This window comes from Oxyura jamaicensis, chromosome 24 (genome assembly GCF_011077185.1).
Source record: "Oxyura jamaicensis isolate SHBP4307 breed ruddy duck chromosome 24, BPBGC_Ojam_1.0, whole genome shotgun sequence".
Lineage (NCBI taxonomy): Eukaryota > Metazoa > Chordata > Aves > Anseriformes > Anatidae > Oxyura > Oxyura jamaicensis.
Genome location: NC_048916.1, coordinates 2,635,443 through 2,653,894, shown reverse-complemented (window position 1 = coordinate 2,653,894; position 18,452 = coordinate 2,635,443). Strand labels below are relative to the sequence as shown.

Sequence of the window (18,452 nt, the reverse complement as noted above, 5' to 3'; positions counted from 1 at the left end):
AGAAAGCTGCCTGTCCCAAAACAAAAGTGTCTCTCACAGGGAAATGCATGCTAACAGCACGCCTTTGCGTCCCCGCCAAAATCACATCCTTCGGGGATAAATCCCACATAGGGTGGGGACCCCTCTGTTCCCACCAGAGTGGGGAGCGAATAGCGCAGAGGCGCATCCCACTCCCTCTACTCACCAAAGGCTTACCTGTGATGGCATCACGCCTGGGCTCAGTATCGAGGTCGGGGTGCTGTCCCGCTGATGCTCTCCACGCCGGGGCCACCCGTCATTGCGACGTCTCGGTGCCCCCTCCCTCCCTCCATCCCTCCCCGTGCCCGACGGCCGCGGGGGCAAAGAGCACCACAAGCAGACGGAGCGGCCACATGGAACAATCGTTTTAATGGATAGAGGCAGAGAGAGCCCCCTCGCCGCCCGCCCGCCCGCGCCCGGGCCCCGCCGCGCGCCCCTGGAGAAGGAAAGGAAACCAAAGGAGGAAAAGAAAGCGCAGGAGAGACCCCCGCGAAAAATAAAGCGAGTCGAGTTGTCCCGCGTCTCGGAGCTTGGCCGATGGCTCGGCGGCGGGTGCCAATTGCTTCGCCTTCTTTTTTTTTATATATATATATATATATATATACACACACACGCACGCACACACACACACATATACATATATATATATAAATATAAAACTGAGCTATATAGATCTCTATCTATGTCCATCCCTCGGTTCGCTTTATTCCACCGCCAAGGTCCGGGGCCGCGTGGCGAAAGGTGCCGGAGAGGGGCCCGGACCCTGCGTGGGCGCCCGTGTCCCCTCGTCCCCAGCACCCGAGGGCGGAAAGGCGACGGGACCTGGGCACGCGTGGCCCGAGAACCTCTTCTCGTCTCGTGGAGGACCAATACACACCTAACTCCATATACAGCATGCAGTAATGGCAGCGGAAGGACCCTGCTGGGAACCGTGGCTAGAACGCTAACAAAAAAAAATTATATATATATATATGTATATTTATATATACTGTATATATATATCCCATAAAAAGGTTCGGCGTCTCCCTCCGCCGTGATGCGCGGTGAGCATCGCCCATTCCCTCGGCGTTTTTGGCAACGCTGCCAGAGGAACTGTTCGGCCGGCCGCGGTTCTTGGGCATTTTGAGCTCCTCGCCTGCGGACGAGCCGGCACAAACCTCGGTGAACAAACTTCTCCTCTCCGCTTGCTCCCCAGCTCCTGGTTTTCTTTTCTTTTTTTTTTTTTTCTTTTTTTTTTTGCGTTTTTGTTTTTTAGGAACTAAGAGTTCTAGGCTCATATCAGAAAATATAATTAATAAAATTAACCGTGACTCAGAATCCCTTATCATTCACGATGTCCGCGTGGGGTACGATGAACGCGTGGCTCGGCACCGGTCTCCTTCCTCCCTTTCTGTTCGTGGCGGCGTGGTGGCTGTTGAAGATCTATATATCTATACATATATATATATGTATATGTGGATATATATATATATATTTCGGAACACAAATGGCGGCACGGTCCATGAGAAGACGGGGAAATCTCGGCAAAGAAGAAAACCTGCGCATCCGGACGGAGGGGCCCCGGGCGAGCGGGGACGGCGAAGGGGACCGGGGGCGACAGCGCTGCGCCCGACCCATCCTCCGCGCCGGCCCGTGGCAGAGAACGACGAAACAGGGGAGGAAAAGGGGTGGGCGAAAAAATAAACAAAGAGGAAAGAAAAAGACTCAGTCGCGTTGCATCTTCAGCAGGAAGCCTTGGATATTTTTTTTTTTTTTCCTCCTTTTCAAATTAACTTTGCATTTTTTGCGTGTTTTTCCTCTCTCCCCCTCCCCCAGAAGGCCTGGCCGGACACTCTCTCAATTCTTATGATTATTTTCGGAAACAGTGAATACATCTTCTTCCTCTCCTTTCTGCTGTCGCTCGCTGGCCGTGGTCGTCACCGCTCCGCGGGGCCGGCTTGGGGATCAAAACAGGCGGGCGAGCTGGGCGAGCGGCAGGGCGAGCAGCCAGGCGCAGCCGCCTCGCCGCCACGCGCCGTTGTTGCCATCGTGCACTGCACCGGGGCCTGCAGGGGGGCGAGAAACAGCCGTGGTGTTAGCCACCGAGCAGGGAAGGCGAGGGAAGACAAGAAAATGCTGTTTTAGGACCCTGGTGTTACTGCACATGGCGGGGTGGCTGCTGAAAGGTCCCCGCCTGCAGCCATCCCCTGGGTTTGGGACGTGGAGCCCATCCTGGTCCCGGTTCCCCAGCCCATCCTGGATGTGGCACCACAAAGAGATCTCTGCAAGGGGCCTCCTCTGAATTTTCTCTGAGTTTATCACCTCCAAGTTTGGCAGAAGCTTTCACCCAGCACCCCCAAACCACCCAGCAGCAGCAGTGCACCCAGCGCCCGGTGGCACGCAGCCCCCCCCGGAGCCACTCCGTGCCCCACCAGTGCCACCTCCGTGCCCGCTGCCCTGCACCATCAGGGCAGGACGAGGTGGGTGAGGAGGGCGGTGGGAGAAGCAAAGAGAAGAGCCGGGTGAGGAGCTCGGTGTGCCACGGGGAAGGGTGCCTGACCCGGTGGCTCTTCGCAGATAAAACCCCAAATTGTCAGAGTGGGGGATCCTTTCTGTGGGGCCACCCAGGAGGTCAGGTCTACCCTCGCTTTCAAAACCCTGGGACATCTCTCTCTGCAGCCCTAGTGGACCCCTAACCGTTAGGTCTCCCCTTTGCAGCACACTTCCCACACCCACAGACACCCCACACGGCTGCCCCCACAGCCCCAAACCCAGCTCCAAGCAGCCAGGCTCAGGGGACGACCTGGGGACGAGAGCAGCCTCCGCGCCGCGCCGTCTCCAATCCCTCCGACATCTAGAGGTCATCCCGACGGCTGGCCGCTAAGCGCGTTACGAACAAAGCCACGTGGCTACTGAGCCCCAGATGGAGATGCCACCGGTCTCGAGGACCCGGCTGAGCGATCGATCGATCGATAAGATGGGGCGGGAGGCGGCGGGAGCACCCGCTGCCCTGGGCTGCTGATGCAAGGACGAGCAGCACGTCACCCACCCTGCCACATCCCAGAAAGGAAGGCACTAAAGCGGCACTAAAAGCATCCCAGAGGAAGAAGGACCGGCTGCAACACAGCGACACGGGGCAATAGGAGCACAAAACCATCCCTGCCTGCGCCCTAGCAAGAGAGAGGAGAGAGGAGCAGTGGTGGAGGGGACGGTGGGGACCGGGGATGCGGCATGCGGAGGTGGCCCGAGGTGGCCACGTTAGTCTAGCAAGAGGGACAGAGACAGGAGAGCTGCTAAACCCAGGGTGGCTACACTAAAGCAGCAACGGGGAAGCCGTGAGCAGCCCCAAAACCATAGGAGCTGGAGCAGTGGGGCTTTGGGGGGGGCACTCGCTGGATGGGGGGCGGGAACCGCAGGGACCCGCAGGGAAACGGAGAGGGGGGAGCGCTGGCGTTGCGGGGGCACGGGTTACTGACCTTTCCAGGGTGTCAGAGCGGTTGTTGTCTCTTCTAAAAATCAAAGAACAAGTCAAGGTTAAGGCACAGGGGCAGTGGCAGGCTCGAGACGCTTCGCCCAGCCTGCCCTCGGCGTGGGGAAGGCGAGCGGATGGGGGCAGCACGTGCGATGCTGCCACCCGAATCCAGCCCTGCTCACCTCGGACACCGAGGGGGCTTCCCGGGGAGGGGGGGGGGTTAGCACAAAAGCAGCCTCTGGGAATCCACACGGATTGCACAAAAGGGGAGCAGGAGTGGGCTTTTTTTTTTCCCCGACTCAAGAAAATTACTTGATTTCAGAGCACTTCATCACATTAAAGACAGCATCAAATGAGCCACTGAATTAGGTGGAAGGCCTACAATAAGACTTGCTGCATGTTAGATAAAGCACCAGTTGACCTCCCTGAAAAAAATAGATTAAAAAAAAAGGATTACAAGATGTATTCCGTGCTAGCGTCAGTCACGAGGCACTGGGAAGGCTCACGTCACTGCACCGACATGGATTAAGGCTGTGTTTGGGGGGGGAAACCCCCAAAGGTTCGTTCAGCCTCAGGGAAGAGGGGATGTGGACAGAATTTTCCCCCAAACCACATGGATGAGACATTTCTTAGTGAACCCATTGCACCTGGTTTCCATTTCTGCTTTTGCTATGAAAAATAAAGACACACCAGCAAACGCAGCCGTGGGCAGGAACCACTGGGGGATTTTGCCCCCAGAATGAGGTGATGGGGACGTCGTGCCCGGGTCCCCTGCTCCAGGCCACGGCAGGTTAGGGCAGCCTGGGGAGCCATCGGTCCCAGAGGGGACTCGATTAACAGGAGGGAAAGGCTCCTTGAGCCAACTTCATGGAAATTACACGTGCTCCAAATTCCCTCCCTGGGGGGATGACCGCTCAGACCGACGCAGCTCAGGGGGGGCTTGTGCCATGCTGAGGCTCCCGTGCGACACCTCCCCACACCCCACGTCCCTCACGGCGTACACCAAACACCTTTAGCAGATGGGAACCCAAAGAACGGGCAGCTCTCACGAAGCCATCAGCGGAGAAAAGTCCCCAAATTAAAGAGTTTGGGGAGGTGGGAGTATGAGGTCCCAGGATACCTGAGATTTTAATCCTGTACCCCAATGAGGAGACCGCAGCCTGGAAGCTAACAGAGGTGCCCCTGGCTACGTGGGGAATTTGGGGAGGGGTGGTGCCAGCAGAAGCATGTGGCCCCGGAGGTGTCCTGTCCCCCTCCTGAAAAATGGGGTCATTGGACAACAATTACCAGAAAGCCCGGTGGGGAAGAAGCTGAGATAGTTTCTAAGCAACCCTAATGATGGCTTTAACAGCCAGGTAACAATGCTAATGTCTGTCACTTCCAGCACCCATCTTTTTTTCCTGAAAAAAAAAAAAAAACGATTGCTGTGCTCATTAACACTCAAGGTTAGAGCTAGGTGGGGGCTGCGGGCGCAGACCTGAGCATCAGCAACGGGAACTCGCTTCGGGGAGCACAACCCAACAGCCGGCACTGACACGAGGTGAGGAGGAGCCCCCACAAATTTTGGGACCCTGAGCACCTTGCGCCGCTGTGTGCAGCCTGCCAGCCCTGAGCAGCCACTGCAGCAGCCACCTTTCGGGGGGAGGGGACGCAGCTTTTGGGGGTTATGCCACGTGTTACACTGCCATTGCAAAAAGATGACAAATGGCACCAAAACGCTCGGTGAACCCCGCAGGGCTGGGCACCGCTCAAACCTGCACTGACCCAGAACAGCGTCCCACGCACGTACACGAAGCCAGAAGAAGACACCCGATGGGCAGAGAAATGCAGGACAGCAGCAAAACGACCACTTCTCCAGACACCCTTCCTGCTGCCCCAGTGGCACAAGGCGTTAATTGTTATTTTCTTCTCTTTATTTTTTTTTAAATCACTGCACACCTACAAGCCAGCTGAGCCTGCCCCTTTGGGCACACCGGGGTCCTGCTGCAGCCCTCTCTCTCCTACCGAAGAGGGGTTTCTTTTAGCCTCTGGGCTTCATTAAATAATTCACGCATGCTAGGAGAAGGCTTGCGATGCCAGCAGAGCTCAAGGCCACAGCAGGTTGGTGCTTCCTATCAAAGCCTCTTAGGGATTAATGAGTGAGCTGGGATTCATGTCACCTGTGGTCACCGCTACCCACGGAGCAGGACTGCCCCATGGGTGCTCTCCTGGGCTTCCCCCTTGGTGTCCCCAGCAGGCCGTGACATGGAAGGGGTGACAATGACACGCTTTGCACACCCTGGCCAGCTCGCTGCAAACCTCAAGCGAGCCCGGGACAGGCTGGGGAAGGAGATAGGTGGCAAGGAAGAGGACAACAGTGGGGCTGAAGCTGGGAGAGGACAGAGGTCCCCAAGCCCCACTTCTCCTACAGGATTCAGCAGTGAGGGTCGCCTGTCCTGTATGCCTCGCAGGGAAACAGCCCCGTGGCCATGGCACGGCACGGCGGGATGGCTGGCAGAGGAGGGATGATGCCTGGGCACCTTGCTGTGTGCCATCTCTCCTCCCAAAGCTAAAACCAGGGGATGCTTTCAAGAAAAGCCTCTTCTGGGCATTCATCAGAGCAAGATGATGCTAGGTCTTAACTTCACATTGATGGTGGATGCCAAAAAGGTGCCCAAGACCTCTAGGCAGTGGCACACACAAAACCCAAGTCAGGAGCTTCCAACCCGTGCACTGGGCTAGAAAGGACGAGCAGGAAGCACACAACTCCCCCCAAATCCCTGGTCTCCCACTGCAGGTCTCGCACGTTGGCGGTCGCTCCGTGAAGCCGTGCCCTTCCCCGGCCCCGCTCACCGTAGAGGATCATGCTGGCGTTGGTGTTCCCTAGCTGGTTGGAGGCTACGCAGGTGTAGTTGCCGTAGTCCTGCTCGGAGACGTTGAAGAAGGTCAGCCGGGAGAAGAAGGCTTTGTTTTCCACTTTCAGCCCTTTTTGGCCTTCGGCCAGCCTGGGAAGAGAGCAGAGGGGGAGAAGGTGATGGGGACAGGGTCAGGAAAGAAGCTCGTGCTGTTTTCCACGTTTCCCTGTCCTCCAGCCTGGCCTCAGAGCAGGGACGTGGGGTTTGGGGGGAAGACGAGCAGAGCAGGCACGAGGAGGGAGCAGGGGAGGTACTGGGGAGGTATGGAGATGGGCACTGCTCTGCTGGGCCCCATCCCCTTGGTGCCAGCCCTGCGATGTCTGGAGGTGCTGAGCCGCAGTGGGACAGCTCTGGGGCTTGCCGCACTGCAGAGGGAGGCAGGCACTCACCCCTGGGGAGGGGAGTGGGCAGAAGTCCTCCCAGCCAAGAGCTGAGCCCAGCTTCCCCCTCCCCAGGGGCTGCCCGGTCCCCCCAGATGTCTCACAGCTTCCCCTTCCCCACCTGCCCCCCGACAAGGGGAGGTGATGGGGCAGCGGGCGCTGCAGTGAGCGGCCCCTGGGTGTCACAAACCCCGTGTCACCACATTCCTCCTGCCCTTCCAACAGGCAGGGGCTGACGCCGCCCTTCTGCCCGACACCACGCACGGTAAAGAGGACGGTTTCCATCCGCTCCTAACGGCTCGGCTTCGCGCTGCCGACACCACTGTCTGCTGTCACGCTTCCCCAGGCGGGGATTTACCGTGAGACCCAAATCTGGAGGCGTGGGCAGCAGCGATGCACGCCCTGCCCGCGCAGATGGAGACCAAAACCTGCCTGGGGATGCTCCTGCCCTCCGGTGCATGCCGCCCCTTCAGCCCTCAGCATTTTGCAAAAAGCTGCCGGTGCTGGGGGTCCGTGTGCCCCCTCCCCAGTCCCCTGGGTCCCCCGGGCTCTTACCGCTTGTCGTCTTTGTACCACTGGAAGTCGGCAGAGGGGACGGCGGAGGCCTCGCACAGCAGGATGCCCTTCTGCCCCACCGGCACCCCGGTGCTCTTCGCGTCCGAGATGTACGGCGGGTCTGCGGGGAAGACGGGAGCCGGGGGTTGGTGCCTCCCACCCCTCTCCTCTCACTCCCTTTTCTTTCCCCATGTTCCAGGAGGAAAAATCATCTCCAAGCCCGTGCCCAGCTCCTGTTACCCTCACACTTCTTTTCCAGGGGGTTTGGCAGGGGGGGACCCAAAGGCCATCCTAGCTCCACTGGAGCTCCCTGGCTCTCCGGCACCAGATGTGGCCCCGTGCCGATGCCCAGCACCTCAAGGGGTGACCAGAGAGGAGTTTGGGAGGGTGTTCACCCCGCCTCTGAGCACGAACAGGGTTGCTTTCTTCCTTGCTCTTTCTTTCATTTTATTTTTTTTTTTAGAAATGAAAAAATGCCTATTTACTGCTCACTTCTCTCCTCTCCCCGGAGGTTATCAGCACAGCATCTCACCATGGGCAGAAAACCCAGGTTGAAGGAGACAGCTGAGGAGGAGGTGGAAAATAAAAAAAAAAAAAAAAGAGCTCGAAAAAAGGGGAAGAAAAGGGCAAAACGCCACCTGCTCAGAAACCTGCCACTGCCTGCCTCGGCACCGGGGCCAAAGGCAGGGTTTGCCCAGCGTGAATGTCCCCAGCCCCTCGGGTGGCCCCATCCCATGGCTGGTCCCCCAGTAAGCCCCGAGGCTACTCACAGTTGACGGTGACTTTGACTCGCTGGACGACAGGCGCTGCCACGTCGTTGGAGGCGCTGCACTCGTACTCGCCCGACTGCTCCCGCGTGATGCCCGTGATCTCCAGGTACTCGTCCTCGCTGATGAAGCCCACGGCTGCGGGGACAGAGGGATTGGGCTGTGAGCGAGGGAAGGTGCGGCGAGCCTGCGCCCACCAGTGACCGTGTCACACGGCCCCAGGACCCACTCTGTGAGTCCTTCCCCAAAATCGCCCTGCCAGGAAGGTGCCTGCGAGCTCTGGAGCCCTGCACTGGCCTCAGCCCCACTGCAAACATCACTTGTAGGAGACATTGTCCCCAGTGTGTGTAGGATGGGCATGGTGGTCCTTGCCAAGCCTACGCCGGCTCATCCCATCCCACCCTCCTGCCTGGAGGTGCTGTCAGGCTCTCCGTGCTCTCCACAGAAACCTCTCCTTAATTTTTCAGCTTCAATTAACTCATGGCCAGTTTTCTCCCATCAGTTTTGGTACCAACACCGCCCTTCACCCGAAAGGCTTCGTCCCTCTCCCCGTGCCACTCCGGGCTCAAAACCACCCAGCTTTCTCCAGCACCCACCACGCGCCCACCCCGTCTTTTCCCCCGCGCTGCACTCCAGCCCCTGCTTTACTCAGACCCGGCCAGATGCAAGCAGCAGCTTTTCCTTTTGTCCTGCACGTTTACATCCCCTGCACCGTGTGCCGGAGCCTGCTTCTCTTTGAAGCAGCAGCCCAGCCGGCCAGGCACAGGTGCTGGGCTGCGATAGCCGCTGGGCCGATGGAGATCGCAGCCTTACAGCAGGCAGCGAGTTAAAAAAAGAAACGCGGCAATTAGGGACGTGGCAGCTAAACATCCTGCAGAAACACAGCTCGCCCGCGAACCGACAGCACGAGCGGGTTTTAAACAGCCCCAAATGGGGAGGCGGCATCTTCTTCCTTTCCTCGACACCTCCCCATCGCCTTTATCAGATCTCCTGCAGCTGAGACGCGATAATTACGGCGTGAAGCATCTCCGAGACCGGTGTCACACTTAATATTCCTATAAATTTTAAACGGTAGTCCTTGGTACATATGTGTGGCAATTGGTGTCATATTTTAATTAGGCTTGCCCTACACCATCTGAAATTAATAATAGCTTGAATTACCAGTGTAATTTATAAATTAACATTGCTGCAGCATTAGGAAATAAATTAGCTCTGGACAGCTGTTTCTGGGAGTGAGTGCCAATGGCAGCGAGGCCGGGCGCAGGTCCCCGCTCCCAGGGGACACATCGAGCTTGGCCAGTGGGGCCGGGCGATCCCATCCTGGCCCTCGCTTCCACCTGGGGACCACGGTGTGCGTGCTGCGGTGGCTCCATGTGTTTGGCCGGTCAGCCAGGTGCGTCTTGCTCCCAACACGTGCATGCAAAATGCACGCACGGGAGGATCCCAGTGGGGTGCACGCTGCCCGCGTCCCAGCACCAGGGCATTTTCTTTAACGCCACTGTACGGCTACAGCGGGCCATCATCTCCTGCAGCGAGCACCCTGCTGAGATCCTGATGCCCAAATCGCACTTGTCACCCCTGCCAGCTCACACCGGGCCGTTCACTGCCTGCACCAGCAGCAGCTGCCTTGGCACCAAGCAGCCCCAGGGTGCTGCACATCCCCTGCTCGCTCCCCTGCCCTGCCTTCTCCCTGCACTCAGCAGCCTGACCGAAGCCCCCTCGTGCTCGGGCAGCACGCTGTCCTGTGCTGATCCAGCCTGGAAGGCAGCCCCGTGTCCCATCCCCATCCCATGAACTCCAGAAAGGGGTGACACGAGTTTTCCTGTGCAGCCCGCCGTGATGAATTGCTGCCGTCCACCTGCATCCTCAGCCCCGCGCTGAAATCCCACCGGAGCGGCTCACGGTTAAACCCGCTGAACTCATCACTGCTTAGCGCAACTGAAGGGCAAGATATGAAGGTGTTACCCCAAAATCAATATCCTTTGGAGACACAAAAATTACAGTTTTATATCCACTGGGCCTGCAGCAACGTGGGCTGCAAAAAAAAAAAAAAAAAAAAAGGAGAGAGAGGGAAGGAAAAAAAAGATCCCTTTTATGGCTGACCTAGAATCGGCTTCTCAGTAGCACAGCGCTGCCTGCTGATAAAATAACGGCACAGCCGGTGGCCTTCAGATGCTCTGCGTGCAAATCTGACTCGGGTTTATGCAAAGGCCCAGATAATTCTCTGCTTCAGAGCCCTTCCCTGAGCGCGTGGGAGCTGGCTCGCACGCGGCAAGAATTATCGCTCGCCATAGCCGAACCGCGGTGCTCGTCTGCGGTTTGATCCAGGAGCAAGGCAGCCCGAGCGCGTTTCATTACCCAGCAGAAGACTTTGTTAAAGTAACGGCGAGGGTCAGCTTGGCACCTGCAAAAGCTGGGGAAATTGAGAGATGAAGGCTCTCGGCTTTCCCTCTGTGTCTGCGGAGTGCAGGAGTCTGCAATAAGTGCCCGGTAATTGGCCTGCGGAGACGCAGAGCGTTCGGGGTTTTAGGGTCTGACACACTTTGCATCGGCACCCGTGGGGTTTCGGCTTTATGTAATCGACCCTGACACAGAGAGCCCTCAGAGTTACCAAAACACGATGCTTTGCGTGGGATCCCGATGATGATATCGTTACGAAGTCCATCCCTGCGCCGGACGCAGCCTCATTAGTGCCAGGTGCCCTGGGGCAAAGGGGAGAGGAGGGATCCCTGCCCCAGGGCACGGGCAGTGCCGGGTGGGTGCCGGCCGGTGTTCTCCTTTTCCTGCCTGACTTTAAACACGAGGCACAGAGGCCAGCCGAGATGGTTACATACACAGGCACAGAAGCCGTGCAGCCACGAGATGCCCGTATATTTATTGCTCCTGCAGTCGTGCAGCGCGCGGTGCCGGAGCTGATTTGTGCCTGGTTCGGAGCCGGCCGGGCAGACGCTAAGCGTGGAAGTCTCGTCTCGTCTCCTTTCAGCGCCTGCCTGCCAGAGGGCTTAATGAACAGGATACCCAACACTTCTTGGGTTTTATATCGAGAGCTTCTTCTGATGGGGAAGTGGCAGTAAATAAAGAGAGAAGCCATGCAGCTTGTTATGTGCTGCTCCAGCTGAGAGCACTGGAAATGAATGGGCTCAAAAATCAACGCGGTATGCGAGGAAACAGCAGCTCTGGCTCACGTCCTCCCATCCCCTCCTGCAGAACGGGCTTTTTGGGGGAAAAAAAAAAACAGCTCCATAAAGTTGCTTTGCTGCAGCAGGCACTGCTGGATCGTGCCGGTGCCCACGTCGGTCGAGGGGTGAAGGCACAGACCGGGAGCAATTGCTGCTCCACTCCGCTCTGTGGCCTCTCTGTTTTACTCTTGCTTCCAGCGGGGAGGTCGTGTTGATATCCGGACAAACCTCATTCATTAGTGACTGCCAGGGAAGGAAAAACAAATAGACGGGACCTGGGGAGCAGGGCAGGAGTGAAGCAAACACGGGCTGTAAGCACAGACCGTGCTTTATTGAAAGCAACAGGGTGCACTTGTCACCGTGGCCTCCGGGGTCCCCTGGGGCCGGTGGGGCACGGCAGGGACATTTATCCACACGCTGGTTGAACGGGAGCACAGACGCTGCCTTGGGGGGAAGCTCGGCTGCCGAAGCTTAGGAGCAAGGCGCAACCCTGCCATCCCAGGGCGGATTTTGGGTGGGCATTGTTTCTCCGACCGGTCTCGCATTTATAACCCCCTTTGGGGTTGTGGTGAGGTCCTCCCGCAGGGCACACACGGCCGGAGCCAGGGCAATGCATGGGCATCAGGGTCCAGGATCAGCGCCCAGGCCACCGCTCCCCCTGCCTCCATCACCGCCCAGAGCTCGGGCAGCTCCACCTGAACCGAATTCGGGAACTTTTCAAGGCTGCCTCTGCCTGAGCACAATTAGCGGCTGAAATATTGCAGGAATTAATGGCAGAGCTCTCTCATCTCCTCAGGAGCTAGAAAACCAGCACAGCTAGCACCCATTATTATTAATAATAATAATAATAATACAACACAGGGCAGAAATGGAACAGCCACTGACGGCTCCAAAGAACAAAGCTCGCTCATCTGCTGAGGATGAGGAACTACCCCCCTGCAAAGTGGGGGCACAGGGAGCAGACAGGGACAAGGGGCCAAAAACCTGATATGGGGAGAAAAACAGGGGAAAGGGAGGTGGAAAACCAGAGCCTGCATCCCCCCGCATGGCATGCACGCAGACCATCACATCATGTACTAGTTAGGGCTTCCTCTGGCAGTCCTGCGACTCTGCAGCTCGCTATAAAAGCCAAGGCTCAGGGCAGGGGGAGCACGACCACTAAGGATGGAAGGGGAAAACTCAGCCCAGAGCTGCAAAATAGCTCGGACAGACTCGTAACGAGTGGCCCGCATCATTAGCAGAGCTGGGAAGCGCGGCAGCATTTGGCGTGGCATTCAGGAGCCTCCAGCACGGCCTCGCGGAGACGGCCGCGAGCAGCCCAAAGCACAGCGGTATAAATAACCGAGTGACGGCTCTCGCGTGGCACGGCGGCCATCAGCTGCTGCTGGTACATTTGAAAGATTGCCATCCACAAGGCAGCAGTTGGGGCCACGTTTTGCAAAGCCCCCAGAGGAGAGGAGCGTGGTCACTGCAGTGCTGGGGGAGCTGGGACGGGAGGATCCAGCCAGACCAAGGTGAGATCCTGCTCCAACACGGAGCAATAAGCCACCCCCAAAAACGCCTGAGCAATGCTTGGGGTCCTGCACGGAGCACATGTGATGTGGCATGGGGAGATCAGGGGCCTCGGGCATCCATATTCCTCCTTCCTTGCCTTTCTCCTTCCCTTGCTGCTCCTCTTTTTCCCAGCCCGACTCGTCTCCCCTCTGCCTCCTCCCACCCGTTTGTTTCCATTGAGCCTCTGACAAGATAATAACTCACCAGAAAGCGAACACATGTTCCCAAATTAATTACGTGCCACCGTCCCCCGGCTCGCTGTTGTGCCCGTGTTCAGGTCTCTGGGACATGTTGCTTCCAGCTTCCCTGGCTGAACGTTGCCGCGATGCCGTTAGCAAAACCTCGCCGGCACGGCAGCGAGGCAGCTTGCTGCAGCATCCCAAGGAGCTCGCTAACACCCCCCCGCAACACAGGGCTCCCAGCAGAGCTGCTGCTGTTATTGCTGGGCCTCGCATTAGCTCCTGGCCCCTTCTCCAAGCCCCATGGCACTAAGCAGGGCTGCACGCTGGGTTTGGTCTCCCCACGGGCTCTGGATATCCAAATTCCCAGCGCCGGTCCCAAGGCACCGCCATGCCGCTGCGCTTGCCAGGCATCAACCGGGCTGGCCGGAGAATGAGAATATTTTATGGAGATAATTTTATTAAAATGTTTACAACAATGCAGATATTGACATCTAGCTTCAAATCAATAGCACAATTTATTGTCCTTCAAGGTGAACATTAAGCCAAGCTGCCTATTAGTCAATATTTACCTCCAAGGTCTATAAATCTTTATACTGGCTTCAGCAGATGTTGACAGGGGTTGATTCCAGATAAGTAAAAGTAAGAGTGTGAAACATTGCTCCTTTTGGAGGTGAAATAGTAACTAGTTAATTACAGCCCCTACAGCGATTCTGAACTATCAATTTATGGCTACTTCTGGCAATAAAAATTAACATCGCGCAGACTCCGGGCTCAAAGTGACGCTCTTAAAACCAAAAGCCATTTATTTCCCACGTCATGCCGATGCGGTGGTGATGGCCTTCTTATAACAGTTTATAGTAAATAAATAAAATATACAAAGGTATTAAGGGAGAATTGCCGGCGTCCGAGACCTGATTCCCCCTTTCCCCTCTGCGGCAGAGGGTGGGAAAGTGCAGCGCGGGTGATTTAGTAGCTAAGCAGGGGCAGCTCAGCTCCTGACGAGCAGGGAAGGAGGAGGAGGAAGGAAGCCACCCTGAAACACCAAAACGCCCCCAAACCAAGTGCTCAATGCAGGAGTGACACAGCCCTGTGAAGGGGGGGCAAGAGCAAAAGCTGCCTCCATCGCTTGCCCTGGCCGCGGGTGGGGGAAGCACCCGCTTCACCCCTTACTGACCAGTATTACCTGCTCCTGACTGCTCATTTAATACAAAAGGAGCTGAGTTTGGGCGTTTCAAAACTTCCCTTGTTCTGCTGATTAGGGTGCTGACACCTGCTCCAGCAGCCTCACCTCCATGTCCCCCCTGCTTTCCGACTCCCTGGTGCTGGCTTAACGCCGCCACGCTCCGATGGAGAAAGATTTGGGGTAATTAACCTGCTGGAAACCATCCAAAGCAATCAGTAAAAAAAATGATTTCTTGAAGATTACCCTATCGACCCAGGCGAGCACGGTGCGCGCCTTCCTTCCTCTCAGGAATACTGCAGCCCCATGCCACGGGCTCCATCCACGAGCCCGCAGCGGGGTGACCCCCTTGGGGAGCACACCTCCAGCACCAGCTCCTGCGGGGACACCGAGCACCCGCTCTTCACTTCTCACCAGCCTTTAGAAGAAGGATGGTGAGCGCAGCAGTCAGCCCACAGCCACCAGAGATCACAGGCATGCTTACAAAGGGCCAGGTCTCTTTTTTTTTTTTTTTGGAAGTTTTCTGAAAGCAAGGAAAGAAATCTCTCACCATACGTGTGTTTTTTGTGTGTGTGTGTTAATTCACGTGTTTTTTGGGCTTTATGTTATGTGAAGTCACAGGGCACAGTGCTCCCACTGCCTGGCTTTGGCACGGTGCTCACTGGTGCAGGAGTTTTGCAGAAGCCACCTCCACCAACGCAGGGCAGGAGACAGTCACCGACTGCGCCCGGTGTCACCAAGCCGAGGGGAAACACCGCCTTTTCCTCACTCGTGCCCTTCATTGGACTGGCTTCGGCAGAACTTTCACATCCAATTTTGCTTCGCATCCTCGTGCACGGCTCTGTGGGCTGCAGAAGAGCGAGGCAGCCGGTGACACCGCTGTGCTGGGGGCTCCGGGGTACCCCCAGGCAGGTGCGCGCTGAGCGATAGATCCACACTCGCCGTGAAGTCCTTCTGCGACGGGATCGATGTCCCCTACGGGAGCCTGTCCTCACGCACAGCCATGCGGCACGGCAGATGCTTTGGGTTTTTCTGCTCCTTTCAGCTATTTTGGGTGTAACTGGGAGCCGATGATGCCTTCTGTTTCTTCTTGAGATGCACTGGAGGAGCCTCCCACAGACCCCTGGGCTTGATTTTGGGCTGATGCACGCAGAGGTGAGTGTTTCCGAACAACGTGAGCATGGGGACAGGATGTGGGGATTTCCACAGGTGTCCTCCAAACATGACCAGGAACAAATCCCACAGGCTGCAGCTCTGCAGCCCCCTGCCAGAACCCCTCTCTTTGCACTGGGGAAGACATTGATCCAGGCTCTCCGGCTTTCTGGGCTGCTCAGAGCTGGATCCATCACAGGTCCCACCTTTGTGACTGCGCTTGCTTGGCAATCTACCACCAGCCCCAGGACCCCGCTTGGCTCTCTGCTGCCCTATGACAACCCAGATAACCACTGAACGGGCGCGTGCAACACATCTCACTGCCCGCTGGGACATGCAGCTTGCAGGCACCCTCCTGGTGCCATCACATCGCCTACCCCCAGCCGCTCAGCCTATACGCACGGCCTAACCCACAGCCACCACCCACAATGGACGGCCAACACAAGGCACGGGGAGCTAAAAAGGAGGAGGTGACCCAGTGCCGACAGCAGTGAGCGGGTTCCCTGGTACAACCGCCTCACCCCTGTGCCATGAAGCGTCCAGACCTCCTGCATGAAGCCGCACCACGCCGGGGATGCCTGCCCGGTCCGCTCGCCTCGCGGGTGCCGTGAGCCACAGCCGAGCCGCCCATTATAGCACCATTGTGCAGAGTTTTTAGCTTAAAAGTCCTTGAAAGTTTCCCACTGTGACTAGTCAAACAAGATCTTTTTCACTTTCCCTCTCTTCTCCGCTAACAATATTTATACTCATTTCTTTTATTGAAATCTATCTGCCGCCTGTTCTATTAAAGCCGCCTGAGTGGCAGCTCCTATTCTCCGGGAGCCCGCAGCCCATCTATTCTCCACACAATGAGGTACAAGCAGTCTATCTTCTATTGTGCTGCCCGGCCTTCGGCTCTCAAATCTTCCATCTCAAAAAGGCACGTCAGAGGTGCCAAGATGGAAAAAAATCAGGATCCCGGGCTGCACGGGGGCTTCCCAGCACGGCTGAGCCCCTGCCCTCCCTCTTGGGGAGAGATATGACCCTTCCCTCTTGGGACAATGTGACCGTGAGACCCCTGATCCCTTGGGGATGCTCCTCTCGTCCTCCCCATCCCACACACTGTGACTTTGGAGCGGTTTGCTGCTGCTCGTGCGTGCGGCTGGCTGCTGCCAGGATGTTTGCGAGCTTCACACGACTTATTTGTTACCAGGAATAAAAAAGGAGCATTAAACCCTTTGTTTGCGAGAAGTAGTTCCTTGGGAAATAAAAGGATTATGGAAATTAATATTTAAAGAAACAAGACACAACAACTCGGGGACCAGCCACCCTTGAACGAGGCTCTAACTCAGGAGCAAATGAGGCGCATAAAAAACGAGCCCTTTCATTTCCGCGCCTGGCAGAGCCGGGCTGGCTCCGAGGCCTCTCGGGGCTCAGCAAAGTGGCAGCGAGCACCCTGGATGGGCGGATGGGTGCTCCCCGGCCCCTGCCTCCTCCCCAGGTGCTGCTCACAAAGCGCAGAGGCAGCGGAGGGGCCGGGCTGACTGCCCCGTGCCACCCTCTGCAAGGAAATTAGCAGCGGCTGCAGGCCACCAAGCACTGAAGCGGTCTCAGCTCTGTAGCAAAGATGGGTTTAGGGCTTGCTGGGGGGCTCTTTTCTTCAAGATACCGACATACCATCACAAGCGTGGAGCCAGCCAGCTTCCTCCTCCGTGTCTGCCTGCTCAGAGAGTGAGGTGGTGGCATTTGTGGTGGCTCCTGGAGGAGCGGTTGGTCAGTGCAGACACTGCCACCAGCACCGAGTCACTTCCCACGCAGTTCTTCTGCTTCAATGGAGGTGCACATGCAAAAGGCCCAATGCAACCCAAAAATGCCTGCACAGAACCCCAAGGGAACAGAGCAAAGCTTCCTTCTGATGGTTACTGATGAGCCAGCCTCTCACGGCCACCCTGCGCTCCCGCTCGAGCCACGATGCCGCTCTCAGGGCATCCAAACCTCTCCATCCCTGCCTGCAGCCCAAGCGGTCCCCTCACCTTTCCTCCTTTACTCTCTCTTCCTCCCCACCATTTTTCCCCGTTGCTGCTCGCAAGGTGAGAGAGGACAGCGTCGCCAGAATGAAGGATTCTCCTGCATGCCCTCTCCCAGCAGCGGCCCTAATTCATTTTTCATGGCCCCTCGCAGTGACAAAAGCCGCTGCTTCTCTCTTGTAAGCGTGCGCCGTGCAATAAGTCAAAGCTGATGTGCATTTTCCCCCTGGGTGCCGAAGCTGTGCTCTTGATTTAATTTGTCCTGTTGTTTGGCTCTCAGCCTTTGCCGGCGAGTTCCTTTGGAGAGGAGGCAAGGTAGGGCCCCATACGCGCGGAGGGGCTGGCTGACAGATGGGGTACAGTGGGTAGTGTTTAAATAATTTGCCGCAATGATACCGGGATGTTTGAGAGTGACAGATGCTCCTGGAGAAAATCACTCAGACAAACACACACATCCTGTTTGCGGGAGCTCTGCTCCTCGATTAAATCCTGTTGCAACTTGGCTTTCCTGGAGCCCGTCCCATTGCTGGCAGCTTTCTCGAGGAGAAGCCGCGGTGCGCAAGGCTCAGCCCCGGCTAACACCAAGAACCGAGCTGCTCCTGCCTGCTGTTCGCAGAAGTCGTGCAAAGTGCCCCAAAAAAATGACACGGGGGGGTCACTATTGCAGGCATCGTGATGGGGATAACGGTGGCAAGATCCAGCCCTCGCCCTCCAGCCTGCATCGTGGTGGGGGCAAGAGCATCCCCGGCCCCGACCCAGCTCGTGGTGCCCCACTTTCCTCTGGATTTGTCTGCAAAACAGCTGCTGGCAGCCGGGACCGTGGGGTCCCTCTGGCTGCAAATTTAAACCCAAAGGTTTTCTCCGCAGGACAAGCTCTTAAGACGCAGTTTCAATCCCAAGCGTTAAATGGCTGTAACCTCGGTTAAGCTGCATTTCAGCCGCATTAACAAAATATCCCTAGGAAGGGAAGCAAGTGGCATAATGGCATTAGAGTGAAAAAATACACGTCAAGTGCTGACTAAATTCATCCAGGGTGCTGGCACGAAGTCCCAGCGATCTGGGAAACTTTCCCTGCCCACTGTTCGTGGCAAGCCTGGCCGACAGCTTTCGGGGAACGGGGGCTATTTGCCTTTC

At 56.9% G+C, this 18,452-nt stretch overlaps 1 protein-coding gene across 7 annotated transcripts in view; it reads right to left on the bottom strand.

Moving 5' to 3' along the window:
- Positions 1-368: 368 nt before the first annotated feature.
- Positions 369-18,452, bottom strand: part of LOC118178120 (protein CEPU-1) — a 331,509-nt gene continuing 313,425 nt past the window's right edge. For 6 of the 7 annotated variants that reach the window (XM_035346379.1, XM_035346378.1, XM_035346382.1 and 3 more), the window contains 5 exons: positions 8,069-8,203; positions 7,299-7,419; positions 6,302-6,453; positions 3,474-3,506; positions 369-2,063 (listed from right to left, as the gene is read on the bottom strand). In XM_035346379.1, the coding sequence (XP_035202270.1) occupies positions 1,963-2,063; positions 3,474-3,506; positions 6,302-6,453; positions 7,299-7,419; positions 8,069-8,203 (542 nt within the window). In that variant the 3' untranslated portion in view covers positions 369-1,962. The remainder of the gene's footprint in view (positions 2,064-3,473; positions 3,507-6,301; positions 6,454-7,298; positions 7,420-8,068; positions 8,204-18,452) is intronic. The other variant, XM_035346380.1, reaches the window with a different exon arrangement.